This window comes from Bombus impatiens, unplaced genomic scaffold, assembly GCF_000188095.3.
Source record: "Bombus impatiens unplaced genomic scaffold, BIMP_2.2 scf_1274, whole genome shotgun sequence".
Taxonomy (NCBI): domain Eukaryota; kingdom Metazoa; phylum Arthropoda; class Insecta; order Hymenoptera; family Apidae; genus Bombus; species Bombus impatiens.
The window spans coordinates 105,585-126,840 of record NT_177693.1 but is presented as its reverse complement, the minus strand read 5'-3'; the positions used below and the strand labels follow the sequence as shown (position 1 = coordinate 126,840).

At 31.8% G+C, this 21,256-nt stretch overlaps 5 protein-coding genes across 15 annotated transcripts in view; 3 read left to right on the top strand and 2 right to left on the bottom strand.

Annotated features, from left to right (window-relative positions):
- The first annotated feature begins 14 nt into the window (after positions 1-14).
- Positions 15-4,253, top strand: LOC100741599 (ribonucleoside-diphosphate reductase subunit M2). 5 transcript variants are annotated; one of them, XM_012391879.3, is made up of 8 exons: positions 15-234; positions 438-718; positions 1,771-1,830; positions 1,910-2,098; positions 2,170-2,405; positions 2,499-2,727; positions 2,924-3,142; positions 3,223-4,253. In XM_012391879.3, exons 2-8 carry the CDS (start codon positions 650-652, stop codon positions 3,373-3,375), a joined length of 1,155 nt encoding a protein of 384 aa, XP_012247302.1. In that variant the 5' UTR covers positions 15-234; positions 438-649; the 3' UTR covers positions 3,376-4,253. The 5 variants fall into 5 exon arrangements, with proteins under 5 accessions (XP_012247302.1, XP_033179672.1, XP_012247303.1 ...); XM_033323781.1 differs by having other exon boundaries at positions 15-464; positions 551-718; XM_012391880.3 differs by lacking the exons at positions 15-234; positions 438-718 and adding an exon at positions 1,121-1,216.
- On the top strand, positions 3,223-8,580 carry LOC100742078. 2 transcript variants are annotated; one of them, XM_033323777.1, is made up of 2 exons: positions 3,223-3,274; positions 5,615-8,580. In XM_033323777.1, the coding sequence occupies exon 2, from the start codon at positions 5,704-5,706 to the stop codon at positions 8,548-8,550; it is 2,847 nt and encodes a 948-aa protein (XP_033179668.1). In that variant the 5' UTR covers positions 3,223-3,274; positions 5,615-5,703; the 3' UTR covers positions 8,551-8,580. The 2 variants fall into 2 exon arrangements, with proteins under 2 accessions (XP_033179668.1, XP_003493624.1); XM_003493576.4 differs by lacking the exon at positions 3,223-3,274 and adding an exon at positions 4,988-5,116 and having other exon boundaries at positions 5,615-8,574.
- LOC100742325 (1,2-dihydroxy-3-keto-5-methylthiopentene dioxygenase) lies at positions 4,010-5,388 on the bottom strand. The gene is made up of 4 exons (XM_024371258.2): positions 5,061-5,388; positions 4,708-4,827; positions 4,443-4,622; positions 4,010-4,383 (listed from the first exon to the last, which is right to left on the bottom strand). The coding sequence occupies exons 1-4, from the start codon at positions 5,181-5,183 to the stop codon at positions 4,249-4,251; spliced, it is 558 nt and encodes a 185-aa protein (XP_024227026.1). The 5' UTR covers positions 5,184-5,388; the 3' UTR covers positions 4,010-4,248.
- A 3,268-nt stretch (positions 8,581-11,848) lies between the features above and the next one.
- Positions 11,849-16,288, bottom strand: LOC100742450 (ras-related protein Rap-2a). 3 transcript variants are annotated; one of them, XM_012391884.3, is made up of 2 exons: positions 16,169-16,288; positions 11,849-16,088 (listed from the first exon to the last, which is right to left on the bottom strand). In XM_012391884.3, the coding sequence occupies exon 2, from the start codon at positions 15,563-15,565 to the stop codon at positions 15,020-15,022; it is 546 nt and encodes a 181-aa protein (XP_012247307.1). In that variant the 5' UTR covers positions 15,566-16,088; positions 16,169-16,288; the 3' UTR covers positions 11,849-15,019. The 3 variants fall into 3 exon arrangements, with proteins under 3 accessions (XP_012247307.1, XP_012247308.1, XP_012247309.1); XM_012391885.3 differs by having other exon boundaries at positions 11,849-16,094; positions 16,169-16,262; XM_012391886.3 differs by lacking the exon at positions 16,169-16,288 and having other exon boundaries at positions 11,849-15,697; positions 15,838-16,071.
- A 20-nt stretch (positions 16,289-16,308) lies between these two features.
- Positions 16,309-21,256, top strand: part of LOC100741957 (phospholipid scramblase family member 5) — a 13,629-nt gene continuing 8,681 nt past the window's right edge. Inside the window, exons 1-3 of one of the 4 annotated variants that reach the window (XM_024371255.2) lie at positions 16,310-16,442; positions 20,888-21,066; positions 21,121-21,256. In XM_024371255.2, the coding sequence (XP_024227023.1) occupies positions 20,963-21,066; positions 21,121-21,256 (240 nt within the window). In that variant the 5' untranslated portion in view covers positions 16,310-16,442; positions 20,888-20,962. Of the gene's footprint in view, positions 16,443-17,112; positions 17,194-20,558; positions 20,636-20,887 lie in introns of those variants that run through there. The other 3 variants (XM_033323779.1, XM_033323778.1, XM_033323780.1) reach the window with 3 other exon arrangements.

The following is a 21,256-nucleotide window of genomic DNA, read 5'->3' as shown; positions in this document are numbered from 1 at the left end:
CAGTGCTTCGCTCTCATTGTCACTCTTATCATTTATTGCAGGTCCAATGTAAACGGACTCTAATATTCATATAATTTTTTAATCATTCGTTATTAAGCATGAAGTGGCAAAATAGAATAATTTGGAGTTCGAGATGTATCATTAAGACAAATAAAATAATGATGGAAGATAATAATTAGCTAGGAAACGATGGCCGTATGCTTTGAATCTCTTTGAATGACAGCATAACTTCTGGTATTAGGCCTTTCGTTGAAGATTATGCCTTATATTGATAATAATATTTCCCTTCCATAACATATTAAGAAATACGCGGGAAAAGCCAATGTCAATATATTATAATTTTCACTCTTATTGTCATTGTAGAATGCAAAATAACTATTTTTAAATATTTTCAAACAAATATCATTCACAAATATGTGCCTTTTATGATATTGTAGATGTGAAAACGTTTTTGGCGGCAACAGGTAATTATTCGATTGGTTGCCAGTAATTTGGCGCGAAGCAGAAGGAAATTATGGGTAAAGAATGTATACTTCTGGAATACTTATAGTTTACTCTGAGCATTTGGTTGGTTTTCGTGGAGTGCTGACAACTTTTTGAAACTTGTATTCTTTATTCACTTTTCCTGTAAGATTCGTTGAATTTTACGATGCCACTTCAAATTTCAACAAAGGAAAATATTCATAGACGTCTTGAAAAGTTTTCTTTGAAAGATAACGTAAGTTTATTTGTACTTTACAATCCTACTTTATAATCCTAATTTATCTGAAATCTTATATTCTAGATTGATTATTGCTTAGTTTTCTTTGTCAGTTATTTATTTTTTCTTAATTCTTTCTCAAGTTCTTTCTGAATTATTACTAAAGAATTTTTATCTAAGTTAATTACTAAAACTGTTATCAAGAAGAGGTTTTATTTCTTTTTTTGGTTCCATTTTTATTAATTATAACTTATATTTATTAATTATAATAAAAAAATTCAAATTATATCATACTATTTGTAGATATTCTACATATATTGAGAAATTAATTCGGCATAAAAGATAGTTATGTCGATTTGTTAGATATAAGTTATTAATTTTATAGTGACTTGTTTTTATAACGAATTGTAAATTTTATTAGATAATGAAAATCAGAACTTACAATATTAAATTACATGATATATTAACATATTAAATTATTTTTCCACATGTCAGTTCCACATGTCTAACACAGATGTAAGACATACTTCTGCTTTATTTTTCCATAGAAAAATTGTGATTTGTTATATTCAGCTTGTTATAAACAGATAAACATAATTCTGTTAAATATAATCGATTGAAAAAACCAAAAAAATACTATTAATAATTAAATATTTATATTATAATTTGTGTTATGTTCTATAAAATTTCTCAGATTTATAATAAAGTATAATGTGTGAATATTAGCATATTAGTATACATGATAAAAAGGTGGAATATTGTGATATTTTGTAGATTACTTATTGTTTATAGTATTCTGATTAATGTTTTGTTCGGTAAGAAATGAATTCATACATAGGTTATCATAGCTTTTCTTGAATTGTGTAAATACTATTACATGTAATTATGTAATACAATAATATTTGTCATTTCATGATTTTCTATGTATTTCTGTTCTTCAAAATGCTATTAAATCTAATAGGTATATGACAAACAAACTATTTTTACTTATAACTCTTATTATTTGATACTGTGACTGTTAATTTAGCAAAATATCTTCCATGTATTAACTTTTATATTTCTGTTTTTAGACTTCTCCAAAGAAATTATGTATTTCTCCAATTATTTCACAAGAGAATGGTATCAAAAATGTAATACATAATTGTTTTGCATTTATATGATTAAGATGATTAATTATAAGATTTTTATAATATTTTTATGTATTTTCAGGGAACTAAAGCCAAAGATGTAAAAATGACAATTTTAAAAGAAAATGGATTTAATCCAGAATTAGAACCATTACTGAAAGAAAATCCACGTAGATTCGTTGTCTTTCCTATTCAATGGCCTGACATTTGGCAAATGTATAAAAAAGCTGAAGCATCATTTTGGACTGTTGAGGAAGTGGATCTTTCTAAAGTATAATTCTACAAATAGTTAGACTTAAAAAGAAGCATATAAGTTAATAATTATATTATATATCTTCACAGGATGTATTTGACTGGAATCATTTGACTAGTGATGAGAAACATTTCATATCTCATGTCTTAGCATTCTTTGCGGCTTCTGATGGAATCGTTAATGAGAATCTTGTCGAACGATTTAGTCAGGAAGTACAAGTAACCGAGGCACGTTGTTTCTATGGTTTTCAAGTCGCCATAGAAAATGTGCACTCAGAAATGTACTCCATGTTGATTGATACATATATCACAGATATCAAAGAGAGGTAAATAATAAAGTATCTTTTTTATCAATTATTGAATGTTATTGTACAACTTTTATTTAAAAACTTCTATTCATTGATATTGTTTGTTCATAGAGACTTTCTGTTCAATGCGATTGAAAATTTACCATGCGTTGCGAAAAAAGCTAACTGGGCATTAAATTGGATAAATCATGAGAGTGCCACATTTCCTGAACGTGTGGTTGCATTTGCTGCAGTGGAAGGTATTTTCTTTAGCGGTAGTTTTGCCGCTATTTTCTGGCTGAAAAAAAGAGGTTTAATGCCAGGACTTACATTTAGTAATGAGCTTATTTCTAGAGATGAGGTTAGTATACAATTGTTTTAATACATAGTAAAAAAAACTGTGATATGCAGAATTAGAAAGAAGACGAGCGAAAAGAATACGCGTCCAGTTGATTATATAATCCTGTCAATCTTCTTTCCAACTTTGCATAATATATATGTGGGATGAGTACAAAAGTTACAGTACTACATAAAATCAACTAGTTTACTTAATTTAGGGATTACATTGTGATTTCGCATGTTTGATGTTCAAACATATTGTACAAAAACCATCTTGCGATCGGGTCACATCAATTATTAAAGATGCCGTCAAAATTGAACAAGAATTTTTAACGGAAGCTTTACCTGTTCAAATGATAGGAATGAACTGTACACTTATGTGTCAATATATCGAATTTGTTGCTGATAGATTACTTACAGAATTAGGCTGTGAAAAGGTTTGTAAAAGTATTATAATTTTAATACTAATATTGACCAAATTAATATGTATATTAATTTTAAATATTTTTATTTTCAGATTTATATGTCCGAAAATCCGTTTGATTTTATGGAGCACATCTCTTTAGAAGGTAAAACAAACTTTTTTGAAAAGAAAGTAGGAGAGTATCAAAAATGGGGAGTAATGCAAGATAAAGTTGAAAGCAATTTTACAGTTAATGCTGAATTTTAATTTACTAGATGACAGTAATAGGAAAATTGACTATCTCTCTTTTCTTTTTTTTAACAATAACAAGTTCGATTTGATTGTTTTTTATTTGTGTATGAAGCAAGAATGTTATGTATGCTTTACTTATCTACGTAGATGGAAAACAATTTTCGTTGTTTCTTTTCTTTTCTCGTTGATTAAGACTACATTGTATATTACTAGAACCAAGATTGATAATTGTATTTATTTTTTGCTACAATTTTTATATTTTGACAATGATATTTAGAGTTCAATAACAACTAGATCTACTTCATTTATCACATTTCTTATGAAGTTATGATGAAGTGTATTGTACATTTATTGTGACATTTATTTTGAGTTTCGTTATACATTATATTCAATTATAGAAATAATTTCGCTTTAAAACGTGTCATGTATTGGCAATCAAAAGCTTGTTATTTCATAAAATGACATGCAAATGAAATTTGTATAGGAATATAAAAGTTCAAATGGACCACAAGAATATTTAACAATTGAGACAAAACAATTCAGTATTTATATAAAGTTTATGTGTATGTATATAATGTAAAAAATATAATAATCTTTATTACAAGTAACAGGGGTAGGTAATTATCATGAATATAAGATTACTATGCAATTATATATATATGAAAAGTTTATATCTTTAATAACAATTGATAAATTTTATGAAATTTATACATTCATTTTATAAAAATTGGATGTTTTAGTGATACAACAATCTCAGAAAAAAGTATTTTTCATAATAGGCAGGAATGTGAATATGAATTGTGTGATTGTATGCTGTCTAAATCTATGTAAATTTTGCACAATTAGAATTTGTATATGTCTTCTATTCTATAAAGTTTATAGCAAACATTAAAGAGACTTTATTTGAAAGCCATTGTTTAAACGATTTAGGTAATTTTTACGGCATTCCATGCCGTCAGCTGGTCTATTGTATGGTAACCAAACAGGTTCGCCCACGAAATAACGTTTTGCTTTGATGTAATTCTGGAAAACCATAATGATGTAATTTTTAATAAAACTTAAAAATGTAATAGAATACTTACTTTAATATCCAAGGTAAACCTATGATATATTCCACTTGGAATAATTATCAAATCTCCAGCTTTAACTTCAATACGTATCCATTGGTCATTCTCGTCTCTAACATCAAAATATCCTGATCCATCCAAAATTAACCTTATTTCTTCATCAGTATGGAGATGTTCGGTGAAGAAATTTTTTATCTAAAAATTTAAGAAATAATTTTTATTACTTTATTTTGATAAATTATCATGGAAATTTATCGAAAGAAATAGAAATTGTACTTACTTTTTCCTCGTAATTCGGGAGACATTCCTCTGAACATTGTATTTCGTCTTCGTATGTATAACCACGTTCTGCTTTCAATACCGTCAACGTATTATCATTTTGATAGTTTTTGTAATCAATCTACATTAACATCAAGTTAAATATATAAATAAAATATGAAAAATAGAACGTTAATACAACGTAATTTTTTCAATAACATATGAAGGTCAAATTTGAAGATAATTTCTTTTTTACATAATTTTTATTCAATGCGCACGAGCATAAAACGGAAGTAATACGATTACAAAATTACAATCGAGCGATAGATGTCAATAATGAAAAAATTTTACTGAAGTATACAAATGTGACCTAACCTTAAAATATTCAACGCCTGTTTTCTTGAACAAATCCTCAAGAGAAATATATTCAGGTAGTTCTTTATGGTGTTCTAACCGTTGATCGGCATCGCTGTTATCCATGTACCACGCACGAACCATTTTTCTTCTGTGAACAAATCTGATTAACTCAGTTGTAGCTTTTATAACTTGTTATTCGCTAATGTCGTAACCTTAATGATAAAATTATCTATTATTGATGTAGTATACATTTTTCACTGGATTTTAAAGAAACGTATAAACTTATCTGAGCAACTGATATTGAAGCATAATTTTAAATTAAAAATTGTAATTATGTTTAAATATAAAGGATGAGTATATTGTCTTATTATTCTACAAACTCATGGTAATGTTAATATTTTATATATTTTTTATATATTTTTTATTTTTATGTTATGCAAGTCATTTGTTCTAATGTAGTTTGGATTATTTCATATATCATATATCATAGTTATTTATGTATATTGAATTCATACTTACAAATGCCATTTTAGTAATTGATATATTTAATAACAATTGTATTTAATTTTCAGAGGTCTTTATGTAAAGATGTACATATGAATCTCTATCGATAAAGGAAAGGCTTTCATGAAACAATATAGTTCTAATTAATTATACTAAGATGGAATGGTCAGACAAACTAAATGAATTTTACAAAAAGATTCAAATGTATCTAATGAAAATGAGTCAAGAATGTGGAGAATTGAAATTACTTACTTTGTGCATTACAACTGAGAATAATAATCATATTGAACACATATGTAAATCAATGAACAATATATTTAAAATCTATAATATACCTATAGAGGAAAAGACTTCAATAAATAATGAAAGATGTATACAGTCATATAAATACTTATTATTAAATACTAATTTTGAGAATCAAGAACGTTTGGCAGAAGATCTTGTCAGTGGTCACTTGGTTGATATGTGTCCACCTTTATCTCCATATTTGCTTATACAAATATTATGGAATCTTGAGTATGAGGAGGTTTTAATTGAATCTCTTTTATATATGCCACTTGATCTGTGTACAGAGGTAGTGAAAACAGTTACAAAATGTATAGACAGATTACCCTTTCAAAGATTAGTTAAAGCTATATATCAATTGATACTAATCATATACACTAAATTCTCTCAATTAAAGGAATGTAGTGTACAGTCCAAGAATGTCGAGGAAAGCGTACAAAATTTATTAATGAGTTTTGAAGAATTCTTACTATTGTTAACAAATCCAAAGTTACCTTATTTAATGGAAGCATCAGGCTTAAAGAAATGTGAACAACATGGTATCATGTTAAAGAAATTAATTTGTACAATAAGAAAATGTTTGGAAAGCAAAAATAAAAAAATATTGATTTCTAGTGAACTTGAAAAATTGTATAACATTACGTTTGGAAGAGAGGCACTTGTAAAGTGTGAAAGTACATTGATAGGAAATACTATATCGACATTAAATCAACAATTGGTAAACTTATTGCTGACTAAAATCAAAGAAGTTGATTGTAATATTTACTTAAGCTGGGCAGAGTTGGATGATCAAGAGAACAATATGATCTCCTTACAACGTTCCATTGGAATTGAATGTTATTACTTTATAGATTTTGTATCAAATGATAAGGAAATATCGGAGAACACGCATTTGATAGAATGTTTACAGCAATTATCATGTAAATCAGATCCTAAACAGTCGAGCTTTGCTTTAAGTCTATCAGAACTCTGTTGTGCCATACATAGTGGTAAAAAGGAGCTCATGAGAGAATTACTATGTAGGTACAAAGAATGGGACCGCATGGTGCTTGATTTCATTTATGACAATAGATCATTACTAGAAAAAAAAGACTGTTTAACACTGTTAGAATATCTTACTTTTATTCTTATGCAATCAACAGAGGAAGATTTGAAAGAATTCAGTTACACTTTAGTTATAAGAATATTATCGTGTCAAAGTGTAACAAATATTTACGAGGTTATAACGATGTATTTAACGAAATATGATGGTAAAAGTTATTTGGGTTGTCCGCACACAGATGAAGCATTTCACGAGTTTATTATGCGAAACACAAATTTACAAACTTCCACAAATTTAAAAACGGTTTTACTGTTTCTTTTAAAAAATCCTAAAATGGTACTAATAGTACTTTTGAAAATTACTATTGGTCATTCTCATTATAGAAATATCATGATTTCTCCTAATGATTTACTTTTATTATCACCATTTATGCAAATAAGAGAAGGCAATAATCAAATATTATTAACAAGTGTGCTAAGAATTATTTGCATAGAAAATACAGAATGGAATGCTAAGAAATTCATGGACCTCGTGAATATCATGTTAGACAATTCTGTAATTAAAGTACATGACTTGATAAATAACGTTTATATACCATATTTAAGGCAAGATACCTTTAATGCATCAAACATAAGTTCTGTTCTTAATAGTATTCGCAAACTGCAGGTGAAATGTACCAAAGATACGAATATTAAAGAGTTGATAATAGTTCTTTCAAGAAGAATGTCATTCCTTCGAAAAAATACAAGCATCTCCAAATATGTAAGCAATGAAATATTTATTCAGATAACAAGAATATTGCCATATTTTTTGGAAAACAAAATTTTTCCTGTTAAAATAAGAAAAGACATTATTGATGGGATTGATTCTGTCATTGAACCAATAGACAAGTTACATTTCAGTTCCATTTGGTATTTTATACAAAAAGGCGTCAGTGTAATTTATATAATCGAAGATTATCAAAGACGTTGTTTTTTTGTATTGAACAGATTAAAAGAAGATCCAAAAACTTCAGAAAAATTGCGACATTATTTGTCTAATTTAAGTTTATTAAGAGAAGATTTTCTGCGCCATTTGATCATTCGTTCGACCGAAGAAGAATATCAGAGAATATGTTCTGAGCTTACTATAATTTATTGGATCGTTTTTGGATGGAATGACGAAATGGATGCATTCGATCATATTCTACGTGTGACGATAGAGGCGTGTTGTTTATCTCTAGAATATCCATCTATCGGTGGATGCGATTTATTCACATTTTTACTTAAATCTCTCACGCGTTTCTGTAGAACTTTTATATCGCTTGAAGAAATGAAAAATTATGAGCAAGTATATCAAGCATTAATTAAAAATATCAACCAACTCGATGGAAGCATAAGACATAGTCCTTATGCGGATCTATTCACTACCTGTATTACGCATTTAAATGATCAGACAGAAAATGATTCTGCAAATTTTCTGCAAGATGTTTTAAACACTTTAGATCATTTCAGTGATCAGTGCTTTGAATATAATAAGTGCAATAAATATAGTGAAGCAACATATAAAATACCTCATTCTCTGAAAGTTTCAAATTGTTATATGACTTACGAAATAATTTCTGCTTGTCTGAAAGTACCTGCAACAGAAGCTTATGAATGTATTAGGAGAATGAACGATCTATTTGTCCCGAAATAAATAAAAGTGGGAATGGATTATGAATATTGATTCTTTGTTGAATTTGAACTACTTATATTTTAAGTTTACATTTATGTAATCTATTTCATTTTTTTTACTATTAATAGATCTAAGTTGGCCTTTATCGATACCATCCTGAAACTTCACAAAATGCTAAAGCAGAAATTTAATATACTTCATGATATGCCACAATAGTTGCATTAGGTAAAATATATTGTATTTATAATATTAATATTAATACACAGGCTGTGGCAATAACTCTGATCATCTTGAGTATTTCCGCTATTTTTAGAGATATGGAAAAATTTTGATTACTAAAGTTGCATAGTGTGAAGGGGGTCATAATATAGCAGTAATAATCTTTTTGTAGGTGAAGCATTTTCAAAGATTTCAAGGTCACGTCCGTTCTTTTAAATTACTTTTTTATGCTTGGTAAAATATAGAATGTTTAGACGATCTCAACAACCCTTAATACAAGGTCGTTTAACAATAAATAAAAGACACAAATCAAGGCAGCAACAAATATTACGTCATGATGAAGTGGTGCAAATGTTGAAATCATCGAATTGCCGAAGCCTGTTCACTTATCATTTTCAAATTGATTGAGTCTTTGTTTCATGCTTAATAGCATTGTTAGCTTTTTTCGGTACACAGTATTTTTTGATATTTCCCACAGAAATCGAATGGTGTTTTTAATCACTAATAAATATCAGGAAGATAAGCTAGCCACGAAACTGACCCATCACGTCCTATCCATCGATTGAGGAAGATTCTATCAAGTAGTTTTTACCGTGCATAATGCATGAGACAGTAGCGTTATTGGTTACAAATGTAAATATGTCCAACGACTAATACAGGGAGAATATTACAAGATATGAAACGAAGACTCATTGCAGTATGTGCTACAATCAATCCGGAAATGATAACAAGTACACGGGCTTTGACAATTCGACGATTTCAAAGCTGCATCGATTTAAATGGACACCACTTCGAACATTTATTATGACGTAAGGTTTGTTCCTTACTGTTTTATTTCTTGTTGAATGACATTGAATTAGGAGTCGTCGAAATCATTCTCTACTCTACCAGTCACACCAAAGTATGGCACGGAATTTTAAAAAAACGGAAGTAAACCTCAGATATTTTTAAGTGATCAGAGATATTGCCGCACCCTATATTTGTAAATATGTATATAAATATATATACTTACCACTAATTCGTTACACAATTTGTTCTCTTCTTGTTTGAGCCTACAGATTTTAGTTTTTGTGCGATTTTTATCGAATTATAAAGTATTTAAAAAATTATTTCCATAATAAACGATAAAACAACTAACGCAAACGGATATTAAATATTTTCACGATCAATAAATTTCTAATTCGATTATTCTATTGCTGAATCACTTATGTAAAAGAATTTATTAAAAATTTTACAAGTTTAAAAATTATAGGGATTTTTTATATGTATTTTCAATCCTTGTAACGAAAATTTTTTTTACATCTTATTAAAATTTCCAACTTTTTATCTTTACGTCCTAAAGGAGTTTTTTATAATCAGTACTAAAGTAGTTGCTTGTTTTTATTCTATATTATATTTGTGCGATATTTCCAAAATGCCAGTACAATGGTTAGTAATAAAAAAATGTGAAAAAATTGCATACAAAGAAAAAATGTGCACCAGTATTGAGACAGGCAAAAATCAAGTGGGTAGCTTCCTCTGGATAGTCTCAATGCTTTCATGGAAAAAAATTTGGTCTGCAATATGAGACAAAATTGCTGTATCAGCCTATCGTCTTTGAAATTAAATTACGATTTCTATCTTTAATCCACAAATATTAGATCCATGCTACATTATTTAGACTATATCAGAAAATTAATATTTAAAATAATTTCAATATAAAGAATCGATTTTTCATTAATTAGACAATAGGGTAGTACAGTCCTGCCTTTCATAATAAAACCATTATTTTCTCCAAGTTAAGAACCATACATTTTTTCCATGTCATTGAGTTACAAGATTTCTATAGTGACTAGATTCTTATGTTGGTAATATAAATGGAATACAATACAACGTTTGATAATTGAAAGTAGATTTTTGACAAATGAAAACGAAATCAAGAATGAGAATATTTTGTCACAAAAAAAGATACTCGTTTATTTTCATTCGCATTTTTAAAAAGGGAAATATACGAGTGATACGTACTCTTATGTTCTACTTCTTTTTTTTCTCTCTCGCCACTGGTAAAAAATAACGCATGTTTTCGTTTCGCCTATTTCTCCCGCCTCTTTTATCGACGCGATTAACAAACATCTCAGGTGGAGAAAGAAAAAAAAGAATTCGAAATACCAGCGAGCAATTTTTGCGGATGGTGTCGTTTACAATCGAGTGGTCTCGAGTATCTGTTTCTTGTCTACCCAAGTGATATTATCGCTCGAACAGTATAGTTAATCCGATCAAAGAACAACGAACCAAAGAAAGACGGGCTAAAACAACAAAGAACATAACTATATCTCGCGAAGGTTGTTTGTCAATGAAATGCACATTTTTTTACTGTAAGCCATTCTCATTGTTGTCTTTTCGAATGTCAGATCAGTATTCCTTCAAAATTTTTTTTCCTTCATTAATATTAATATTATTATTAATTATTATTAATATTATTATTATATATAATTCGACGCTATAATATTTACAGATTCTTCACATTGTAAAAAATATAACGTATTTCGTACTCAATATCATACGCAGGTAGTACTGAAAGGCCGATATACATCTAAATCGTGGTGTTTCTCGAATTAATGTGACCCAGTTGCGTAACAAATCTGCATGTATACATATATATTGTATGTATATATATATATTTATATATTTATATTTATATCATTTATTTATTCATTCATTTATTTATATCTAATTATAAAATCGTATGCGAATCGTTTTTTTTTATAGGTGGTGAATTCTTGTGCTTTCTCTTTTCCTAATCTTTTTCCTTCTTTCACTTTTGTTATAAAAGAAATAAAAAAAAAAGAAACGATAGATAATACTAAAAAATATTTGCTGGCTGAGAAACAAGGGAACGAAACGTACCTGGTCCTTGACACTTGATATGCTCACTCAGGCGAAGCTCGATTTTTTTTCTTTTTCTATTTCTTTTTTTTTCTAGTATTTTCTTAATGCTCGATAGCTTTCCAAGTAAGAGGACAGTTTTTTTTTATCATTATTATTAGTAGTAGTACTTTATCATCTTTTTTTTGCATTTTTCGTTTTTTTGGGTTTCTCTTCATTTTTTTTTCTCTCTCTCTCTCTCTCTCTCGTGTACAAAAGTTTTCAGTGCATTCTTTAGAAAAATATTCTTAAAACGCGATCCCACGCCGGAGAAACGTGTGCGTGTACGTTCAGAAGCGATACAAATATAGAAACTTCTTTTTTCCTTTATTTCCGTTTTTTTTTTTTCGTGCATTTAGTGTGTATATAATGTACTTAGAAAGCTATCCCGCGGGCAGTCAATGAGCGTCCTTTACTTTTCCCCCACCCCTGTGTCCAACCCCTCACTCTACCAGTTTTCTTTCCTTTTTTCGTTCTTTCTTTTTTTATTATTCTCTTTGCCAATCTATGGTTTTCGCGAAGCACAAAAAACCCAGGAGGGCGAAAAAACGTAACGATAATAGAGCGAGAGCGATTACACGTTTCACAAAGAGGCCCTTTGATTCGCCGTTGAAAGGCTTCTATACGCGGTTATTATCGTCGCCTTTTAATAGAAAAACTGCGGTTATAATCTACGGGATCACAGCGAGACTATGAATTTTCCGAGTGATAAAATAGAGGATACGAATAATTATATCTGTGTTGCCACCTCCTGTTCCCCCCTCCCACTCACTTTTCCCCCTTTTTTCTTCTTTGTCTGTGTTTATATTATTTGAGTACAATAACGAAATATATTAAATGGCCGATTCGCTACGTCGGTATACGCTTCACCAATCTTAAACTGACGAAACGTATTAGCACCCTTCATTAGACGAATACGCGAGGCTACTTCGGATTCTCCCTCTATATACTCTACTGTATATTCGAGTACTTCGTTCCCCTAATGCATATACATATACATATACATATACATATGTGATGTATAATGGTTTCTAAAGTATCAAATTATAAATACTAATATTTTGGAATGAGACTAAAATGTAAAAAATAACAAATAATCGTTTAAACTTATAATATATAATTATCTAACGTGAAACGTATAATTAAACTTATTATGAGAAATTAAAAAAAAAAACAGAAATTTCCGAACCATGTATAATAGTTATTAACGCACAAAGTTAAATGCTTTGCGATGTTAGAAAGAAGAACATCCAGCCCCGCATATTCGCTACGAAATGACATTTCTAAAAGTGCACCGACAATTGGAGAGAACGAATTAAGTGTACGATCGATAACTCTTCCCAAGAATTCTATATCGTTGGACTCATTTCTTTTTTGTCCTTTCTAACTACCAATGATAGAAATACTGTACATCAGTTCGTTTGAAACTTTTCAGTTCGATATCGCGGCCCTTCGACACATTCGAATACGGGAAGCGCTGTCGGTCGTGTACAATTCAACATTCGTAATCGATCGGAAAGACAGTTAATTGAGACGAACAAGTAGATATTATACAAACTATAAATTCACATTTTCTTTTGTTTTTATAAAATCAGGATATTAATATCCTCCCATTAAAATTTGTAAAAAAGAAAAAAAGAGAAGATAATCAAATTGAACAACCCTCATTTTTTTTTTACTAAGGTACGTTATGCAGTGATCACACGGAAATTAATGACTTCGATGGTGGCATTAAATAATAATGTATCGAGCTAATGTAATGACTGTTATGGTATAAAAGCGGTATTTAACATCGGATAATATGATTTTTTTTTTGATCACACGAGAAAAATTACACACGACCTACTACTACTTATAAGGGAGTCCATTGCTTCTTTTTTTTTTCTTTTTTGTTACATCTATCTGTTTACATTCACAAACTCAATGATAATCAGTTTCGAAAGGAGATTTTTTGTTCGTACAAAGCAATGGATATATTGATTATTATGAGTACCACATACGTATTTTGCAGTTGAAGGGATCAATGTACCAGCAAGCCTTCGTGAAAAAACATTTCAAAGTCTCACCTCTCTCCTCTTGCTGGTTTCTTTTGTTTCAAATTGGCCATAAAACTTTTTGGAATTGTATAAAGATCTTGTATTTTTGTTTCTATCGTACACACTTTACCATGTAAATCCTATAATTATGTTTACGATTGATGTTATGCACTACTGTCCTTCTGTAATATTACTGCAATTTTCTTTCCTCTTCTTTTCTTTTGTTCCTTTTCATTTCGTGCTTTGATCGATTAAAGCACTGGGTGTTACGCTTTCAGTTTTTATTCTGATCAAGGTAATTCTTATTGAAATAAGAATACACACAATATCTGGTATACTATGAAATCTTTTTGATATTTGTATTTTGGTCTTAAATATAAAATTCTATTCATTAGTGACCATTCTCAATACTCCATCATGTTCACCTCAATAAAATGTATTTCTAATATTGGAACTGTACAATCAATACCAGTACCATTAACGACACACCATTCAAGCCATCTATATAATGTACTGCAGCCTCTGACATTGAGCATAGGTAACATATCATTAATGGAAATCATTGCACAATGTATCTAAAACAACCTATCTTCTTTCCAATTCTTGACTGTACATTGTAAACAACATTTATTCTAATGTTTCCAATTCTTTTTAATATTTCAAATGGCTGACCATCACAGTGATTCCTTCAATATCTGCAAATAGTTTGAATGCTTTGTTAATCTAACCTGCGAGTAATAGAGGTTCATGGACTGGAACAAATACGCAACGGGTGTATCTTTTAGATTGAGCAGAAAGCTAGACGTATCGAGTTTGGTTTTGCTGTTAACAAGTAACAACCACTGCAGGGCAGTTCTGTTATCACCCTCGATGGTATCTGTGTCCTTTCCTATTCCAATTGCTATTCCCTTTTCTCATTCTTTCTCTCTCGAGTATTGGTCCTTTGCTGACGGAGTTACCTCTTTCATTGCCCACTTATATCTACTATTATATATTACAATAATATTACACATAATACTATCCATGTATATTAAAATATTTAACAGCCAGCCAAATAGCAGGCTATGATTTTCCAATAGAAAAAGAACCAAGAGAGACGGCATGAGTCTTTGACGTATTTTGAATTCACAAAAATCCAGGCATTACAATCATAATATTAGTCTTACAGATTGGCGAATTCACAGCACAAGCCCAACATTGAGCCTAAGAGAGAGAGCGTAGCCACTGGATGAATGAAATTTTCACCAAGTGTACCGCGATCCAGCCACTATATGCATTTCCTTCACCTAACATGGCTCAATTAGCCCACGGTTCAGGATTTTGATTAATTATTAGAGGATGCTGCAACAACAGTAGCTTTTCTTCTCTTTCTCAGGGCTGACGTTCATCTCGCGTACAATCTCCGCAAACACGTCGTTCACATTCGTGCGATGCTTTGCAGATGCTTCGACGAATGGGCAACCCCAGAGTTGCGCCAGAGCGTTACCCTCGGCGGTATCCACTTCGCGTTGATGCTCGAGATCAAGCTTGTTCGCAACGAGTAATACAGGTACTCTTTCGGTACCTTTAACGCGCGTTATCAATTCCTTCATCGCCTTGATATCTTGGAAAGTTTGATGATTCGTCAGACTATAAACTACGACGAATCCTTGGCCGTTCTTTATGTATAGATCGCGCATACTCGCGAACTGCTCGGTACCGGCGGTATCGAGGATCTCGAGTACACACGGCGAGTTGTCCACTTCGATCTCCTTTCGATAAAAGTCCTCGATCGTCGGATCATACTTCTCCATAAAACATCCCGAAACAAATTGCACAGTAAGTGCACTCTTGCCTACCCCGCCCGAGCCGAGGACGACTACCTTGAACTCGCGCATCTCTTTGGCAGTTCGCCTCCGTCTCCTCCGTCTCCTCCTCCTCCTCGACGTGTCCAGGACCGAGAGGAAGGTTCTCTCTCTCTCGAGTACCTTTTAGCCGATTATCGTTGCACGTTTGTTCTTTCTCGAACACTACAAAAATTGACTGCCGCTATATTAACTCTGTCTTCTTCGTATCGTTGAGACGATCGCGTTAGAACTAGAACGATTCTTATTGCCGGACAAAGGCATTGATGATATTATTAAACGATGAATCGTGCACAAGATTTTACCGTGATCGAAACGTAGCCGTTCTTAAGGTCCGAAGAAGACATGACAGCACCCGTATTCACACTCTCTGTCACACACCGCAGTCCCCTGGCGACGTTCGCCTGGCCTGCCTCCTTCCTGTCTTTCCTCTACCCCTCACTTCTTCCCTAGATCTGACGTGCGTGACGCCATCTTATCACACTTGGATTTTCTTTTCGTACCTCCTGCGCCGAACATCGGACCACTGCCTGAACTGCCTCTATCTGCTTTCAACCTATAACTAGTTTACGTCTACTCAATATATATCTTTCCAAAACTTATCTCGTAAGGGACTGAAAAATTGTGCTTTAAGACCTGTTTCCAAATTTTCCGGCATGGCTCCTTTTTACTTGATCGCACTGTTCTACGATTGGTGAATACCGATCGGGTCGGAAAAGTCGTAACGAATCGGAGCGCTCGATGAGGGGACTGACTGTTCGCTCTTTCTTTGTGTATAATCGTACACCCGAGGAAAATAGTAAGAGAGGAATCACGGAAACTCCCTTTACCGGATGCAAGTGTCATTCTCTTATCTTCCAGACAGCACTATCCACGATCTCAAAAGCCACGAACTCCCAAGCATTCATCAGTGAGTTTTATTAATATCACAAATCATTCTGTAAAATTTTGTTTTTTGTTTATTTTTGGTTTCCAATAAATTTTATAATAACAAAATTTTTTGTTCTAAGATGAGAATTGGAATAATCATTATTTATATTAACTTATAATCATAGTTATTATAGTAATACATATATATGTAATAAATTGAAAAGCAATCAAAGTTGTATTAAACGTACATATTTGTAAGCAAAGATTGTACTAAGTTTTAATCCCCGTTACAATAAACGCAAATAACAACAGTAATAATAATTTGTATTAGCATAAATTTGATTGTTTATTAAAAGTCATCGGAATTGCACACTTCTTTTTTTAGTGGTTAAATAAAGGTACAACGTTATACCGGGTTTGTTAAATGATTCATAGAACACGAACCACTTTTCGTTGATGGTATTTGCAATTTTAATTGCTTTTTTCGCAAAGTCAATCGTATTGCGTCATTGAGCAATAGAAAAATAAGCGTTGTCTATTCGTTTATACAGAGTTTCTCACTTACATGAAAACACCGCATAAATACGATATTCCTAAAATAGATCAATAAAAAAAACATCTAAAGAGATGTGCGTGACAAGAAAATTCGATTTCTATTGAGCTTGTTGCTTTGTATGTTTTTATTGAATATTTCCCTTTCTTTTGCATAGTGTTGAAAAAAAAGAAAGATAGGGTTAGGGAGGGAGAAACAGGGAGAACAAGAAAAAGAAAGAGATAACGAGAAACTACAAGTAAGTTCATATTTCGTTTTTCATCGTTAAAGGGCGTAGCTAATACTTTTCTGAAAAACCGGAAGCGCATGTTGCTACCGTATCTTGCGGTTTACAGAGACCTCCCGTTTCTTTTGTACTGGTGTATCCCCATGTAGATATACGTCATTCCTATAGTCAAGCACTAACGACCTTGTGGTATGCGAACGCAGACACATGTGAGACACGATGACATCATCCGATGAAAGTGTACATAACTGAACAATGCATCACTTTACGTAGTATTTGGTGACGAATGGTGATAATTAGTTACTAAAGGTTAATACTCATTAATCTTTTGAAAAGTCCCATCCTTCTGCGTATTAGAAGAATTATAGTTTAGTTAATTTTTATCTTCAGTAGAAGAATTTTCATTTCTTTTTTTTTAGGAATTATTTAATATCTAAATAAAAATAATATAATAATTTGATAAAAATAATTATACTGCAGTCATATTTTAATAATTTCAAATATATCATAGGTAGGTTTTATTTGCAAAATAATAAATTATACTTTATTAGAAATCTGTACAAATATATAATAACACATGTTACACATTTTTATACAATATAAACATGTTACGAATGTCGGTGCTTGGTAATATAATAAATAAACAGAATGTAAGCTAGAATTGATAATTGTACGAGCAAGTAAATGATTTATTTGGAAATATCATCGAATCAGCTATCGTTGAATATACAGAACAATGCACATGGTTCTTGAAACGCACGTGCACTTATCGCCACGCTTATCGATGATTTTCAGTGTCATTAATTGGAGCATCACCGAAATGTGGTTCGCTCCGATCGTGTAACGCTAATTCGTATAATTTGTCGTTCGTTCACCGTGAAAAGCGTAATCAGTGCGTGTTACGAGCGCGCGCATTGAAAAAAGATCGTACGAACGAAAAGTTATCGAGGTTGTTCGTAACAAACGAGGAAACCGTCGATTAGGTCTCATGAAATCTAATTCAAGGCTATTAAAAAGTAGCGCATTCAATGAGGTTGAAACTAGATTAAGGTGTTATTTTTCTTTTCAATTCGCACTACACTTTCCTGCCTATTTTGCTGCATGTTTATTTTACCAACTATTTTTTCCTTTTCTTTTTCTTTTTTAAATTATATCGTGTTACATTATAATTTAATAAGACACAAGAACTCACAAGAATTTTAATTTATCCCATATTAAATATATTATAACCGTAAAAATGTATGTACATAACCTAAATAGAGCGAATAAAAGTGGAAATATAGAGTCCTTAGAAAAATATACAGTGTGTTTTATATATAACGATAGATAGCGGATGTTTGTACGATTTTATATTTTTATAAACCTGGTTAAAGAAATAGAGTCTATATGAAAATTTGTTTTGTCCATTGAATGTCATAATATATATGTCGGAGACAGGTTAGAATTTTTGGGCGTTCGATGAACCTTTACTTGCTTTACCGTCGCGGATGTAGCTAATATTTATCGGTACAAATGTGGACACTATAAGAGGCTATGAGTAATGGCGATAGGATGGTCGAGATGATGGTGATAACGAATTCAGGTTCGATAACGAATCCACGGTCCACGGGATGATGAATACCAACTCAATCAGCAATTCGTCCAACGACTAACTAACTCACTCACTTACTAACTCACTCACTCACTAACTAACTAACTAACTAACTAACTAATGAACTAACTAATTAACTAACTAATTATCTAACTAATTAATTAACTCGTAATCCAAATGAAACTGCCCTTACATATTCCTGTCCTCACTTCTCGGGTCAATCTTTGTTTTTAATCCCTCCCGTCCCTCCCGTGACCGTGGCTATGTCTAGTGACCCACTATATCACTTCGAGCCCGAACCCATCATCATAAAGCCAGATTAGAACATTAGAACTATTTCTTATTTTTATTACTCAGGTGTAGCTATAGTAAAAGTCTGTACTGGGGTATTGGGGATTTTCCGAACATTTCGGATAGGAAATCCCGATGTTTTTTCATCTCCAACATATATGTCGCTTCCTTCGGACAAAATGAGTACCAGCTATTGATGCATCTACCTACCTGCAGACCTGCAAAAACCTAGGTTTTTGTTAATTAAAGTTCTTCAAACGGACAGACAGTCTTTGTCCCAAATTAACCAATTGACAGCAACGTCAATTTCCCTTACTTCCTGAACGAGGGCTATACTCGACGAATCCGATGATCTCGTGTCCTTAGACACACCCCATCACTGTTTTCCTCTGTGTCATCATTGGAACGAAGGGTCATTTCTTCTTGCGATCTCATCGACGAAGAGACTAGCGCCTTACGATCTGTGAGTATTACACGTTTGAGTTAGATTTTGTGAGCAAGTATATCTATCATTCCGTTGACCGCGGATTCGTTATCGAGCATAAGACCAATGTCACTAGTGTCGCGAGCGCCCAACCGCCGCGGTTGATTGTCGAGTCGGTAATATCCATACTTGTGTTAACAAACCGTACCTTTGTTATACCACAACGATGGCCAATTCCAACGAAGATTTATCAAACGCCCACAACCTTATTCCTGACGCTTCTCCGACATATATTCTACTTTGGATGTCTTCCACATTCTTGTATATATTATATGTATTTTGTAGATTTTTGGAAATTTACAGAAATCTTGAAAATTAAATTTCCCAAAAATGCAAACATCCGCAGTCTAGTAATGAAGTTACAAAATATAATCTTGGAAATTGTTAAAGCCAATAACAAATTTTTTTTTTTTGCGTAATCGTTCTACGATTTATTGGAATCTTTCATAGGATACTCTTAAGGATGTTTTTGAACTGAGACACCAAAAAAGAATTTTGCTGTTACCCTTAATAATTCTTGAGATAACTATAAATCAGTATGCAAAACAATGAAAACGTGATGAATAATGTTTAATTGATGTATGGATAATGATAATGAAAAGATAAAAACAAATGCTACTATCATGCAACTATATGCTAATTGAATTTGTAATAGTATAGTTTATACTATGATTGAATTGGAATCTGACCAGCAATATCCGTGTAATTTATCGATCATAGACATATCGAGAGACAAAGGATTGTTATCAATGAAAGAATGGAAATTTATCGACTATAGTTCATACAGTTCATATCCTCCCATAAGTTACAACGACCTTTACGAGCGGACAATGACCTGACAATTTCAATAACATAAACAGTATTATACGATTAGAGTTTCGTCACCGCACGATCTTTTTCGTAACTATACTCAGTGCAACCGCTCTGTTGATAAGAAAGGTCGTTATACGAACAGCATTACCGACTAGGGGATATACACAAACATAACCTAGATACCGAAACAAAAAGTAAACAAAGCGAAGAGAAATGCTTTGATTGTTACCTTCTTACATAGAATTATATCACTTAATGTTTGTATAATACATACAGTAAGTTCTTCACAAAATACACATGCACATGCGTATTTTTGTATGCATGTAATAAAATTACTTACATACTAAGAATACCATATACATACATATGTTACTAAATTTTAAAAGAATTCGAATTGTATGTTTGCAGCTTCTTTACTAAAATGATAAAATTAGATATTGAGCTTGATTTTTGATTTAATTGATTTTAATTTTAATTTTAATTGATTTTTGATTAAGATTGATTTTTAATCATGATTTTCTTTTTAGTTTCAGGAAAGATAGGAGTTTAAGAAGTTTTATCTTGTCGTGGATTTTAAGAAAGTAATTTATTTAAACAAAAAAATGCCGATTTTTGCTACTGCACCATTACCTGATGCATTTTCAATACCTCAACCTGGAATCCCACAACCCGGGATAGTACCTGGGATACCACAACCCGGGATGACATCTGGGATACCACAACCCGGGATGACATCTGGGATACCACAATCCGGGATGACATCTGGGATACCACAACCCGGGATGGCACCTGAGATGCCACAACCCGGGACGGCACCTGGGATATCACAACCCGGGATGGCATCTGGGATACCACAACCTGGGATGGCACCTGGGATACCACAACCCGGGATGGCA

Excerpts from the sequence above, each read along its gene's own strand:
- LOC100742325 (XM_024371258.2), bottom strand. The coding sequence starts at position 5,183 with ATGGTTCGTGCGTGGTACATGGATAACAGCGATGCCGATCAACGGTTA. Across the intron at positions 4,828-5,060 it reads CAGGCGTTGAATATTTTAAG|ATTGATTACAAAAACTATCA; the intron begins GTTAGGTCACAT and ends ATGTTAATGTAG. Across the intron at positions 4,384-4,442 it reads GGTTTACCTTGGATATTAAA|AATTACATCAAAGCAAAACG; the intron begins GTAAGTATTCTA and ends ATGGTTTTCCAG.
- LOC100741599 (XM_012391879.3), top strand. The coding sequence starts at position 650 with ATGCCACTTCAAATTTCAACAAAGGAAAATATTCATAGACGTCTTGAA. Across the intron at positions 719-1,770 it reads AGTTTTCTTTGAAAGATAAC|ACTTCTCCAAAGAAATTATG; the intron begins GTAAGTTTATTT and ends TTCTGTTTTTAG. Across the intron at positions 1,831-1,909 it reads AAGAGAATGGTATCAAAAAT|GGAACTAAAGCCAAAGATGT; the intron begins GTAATACATAAT and ends ATGTATTTTCAG.
- LOC100742450 (XM_012391884.3), bottom strand. The coding sequence starts at position 15,565 with ATGCGCGAGTTCAAGGTAGTCGTCCTCGGCTCGGGCGGGGTAGGCAAG.
- LOC100742078 (XM_033323777.1), top strand. The coding sequence starts at position 5,704 with ATGGAATGGTCAGACAAACTAAATGAATTTTACAAAAAGATTCAAATG.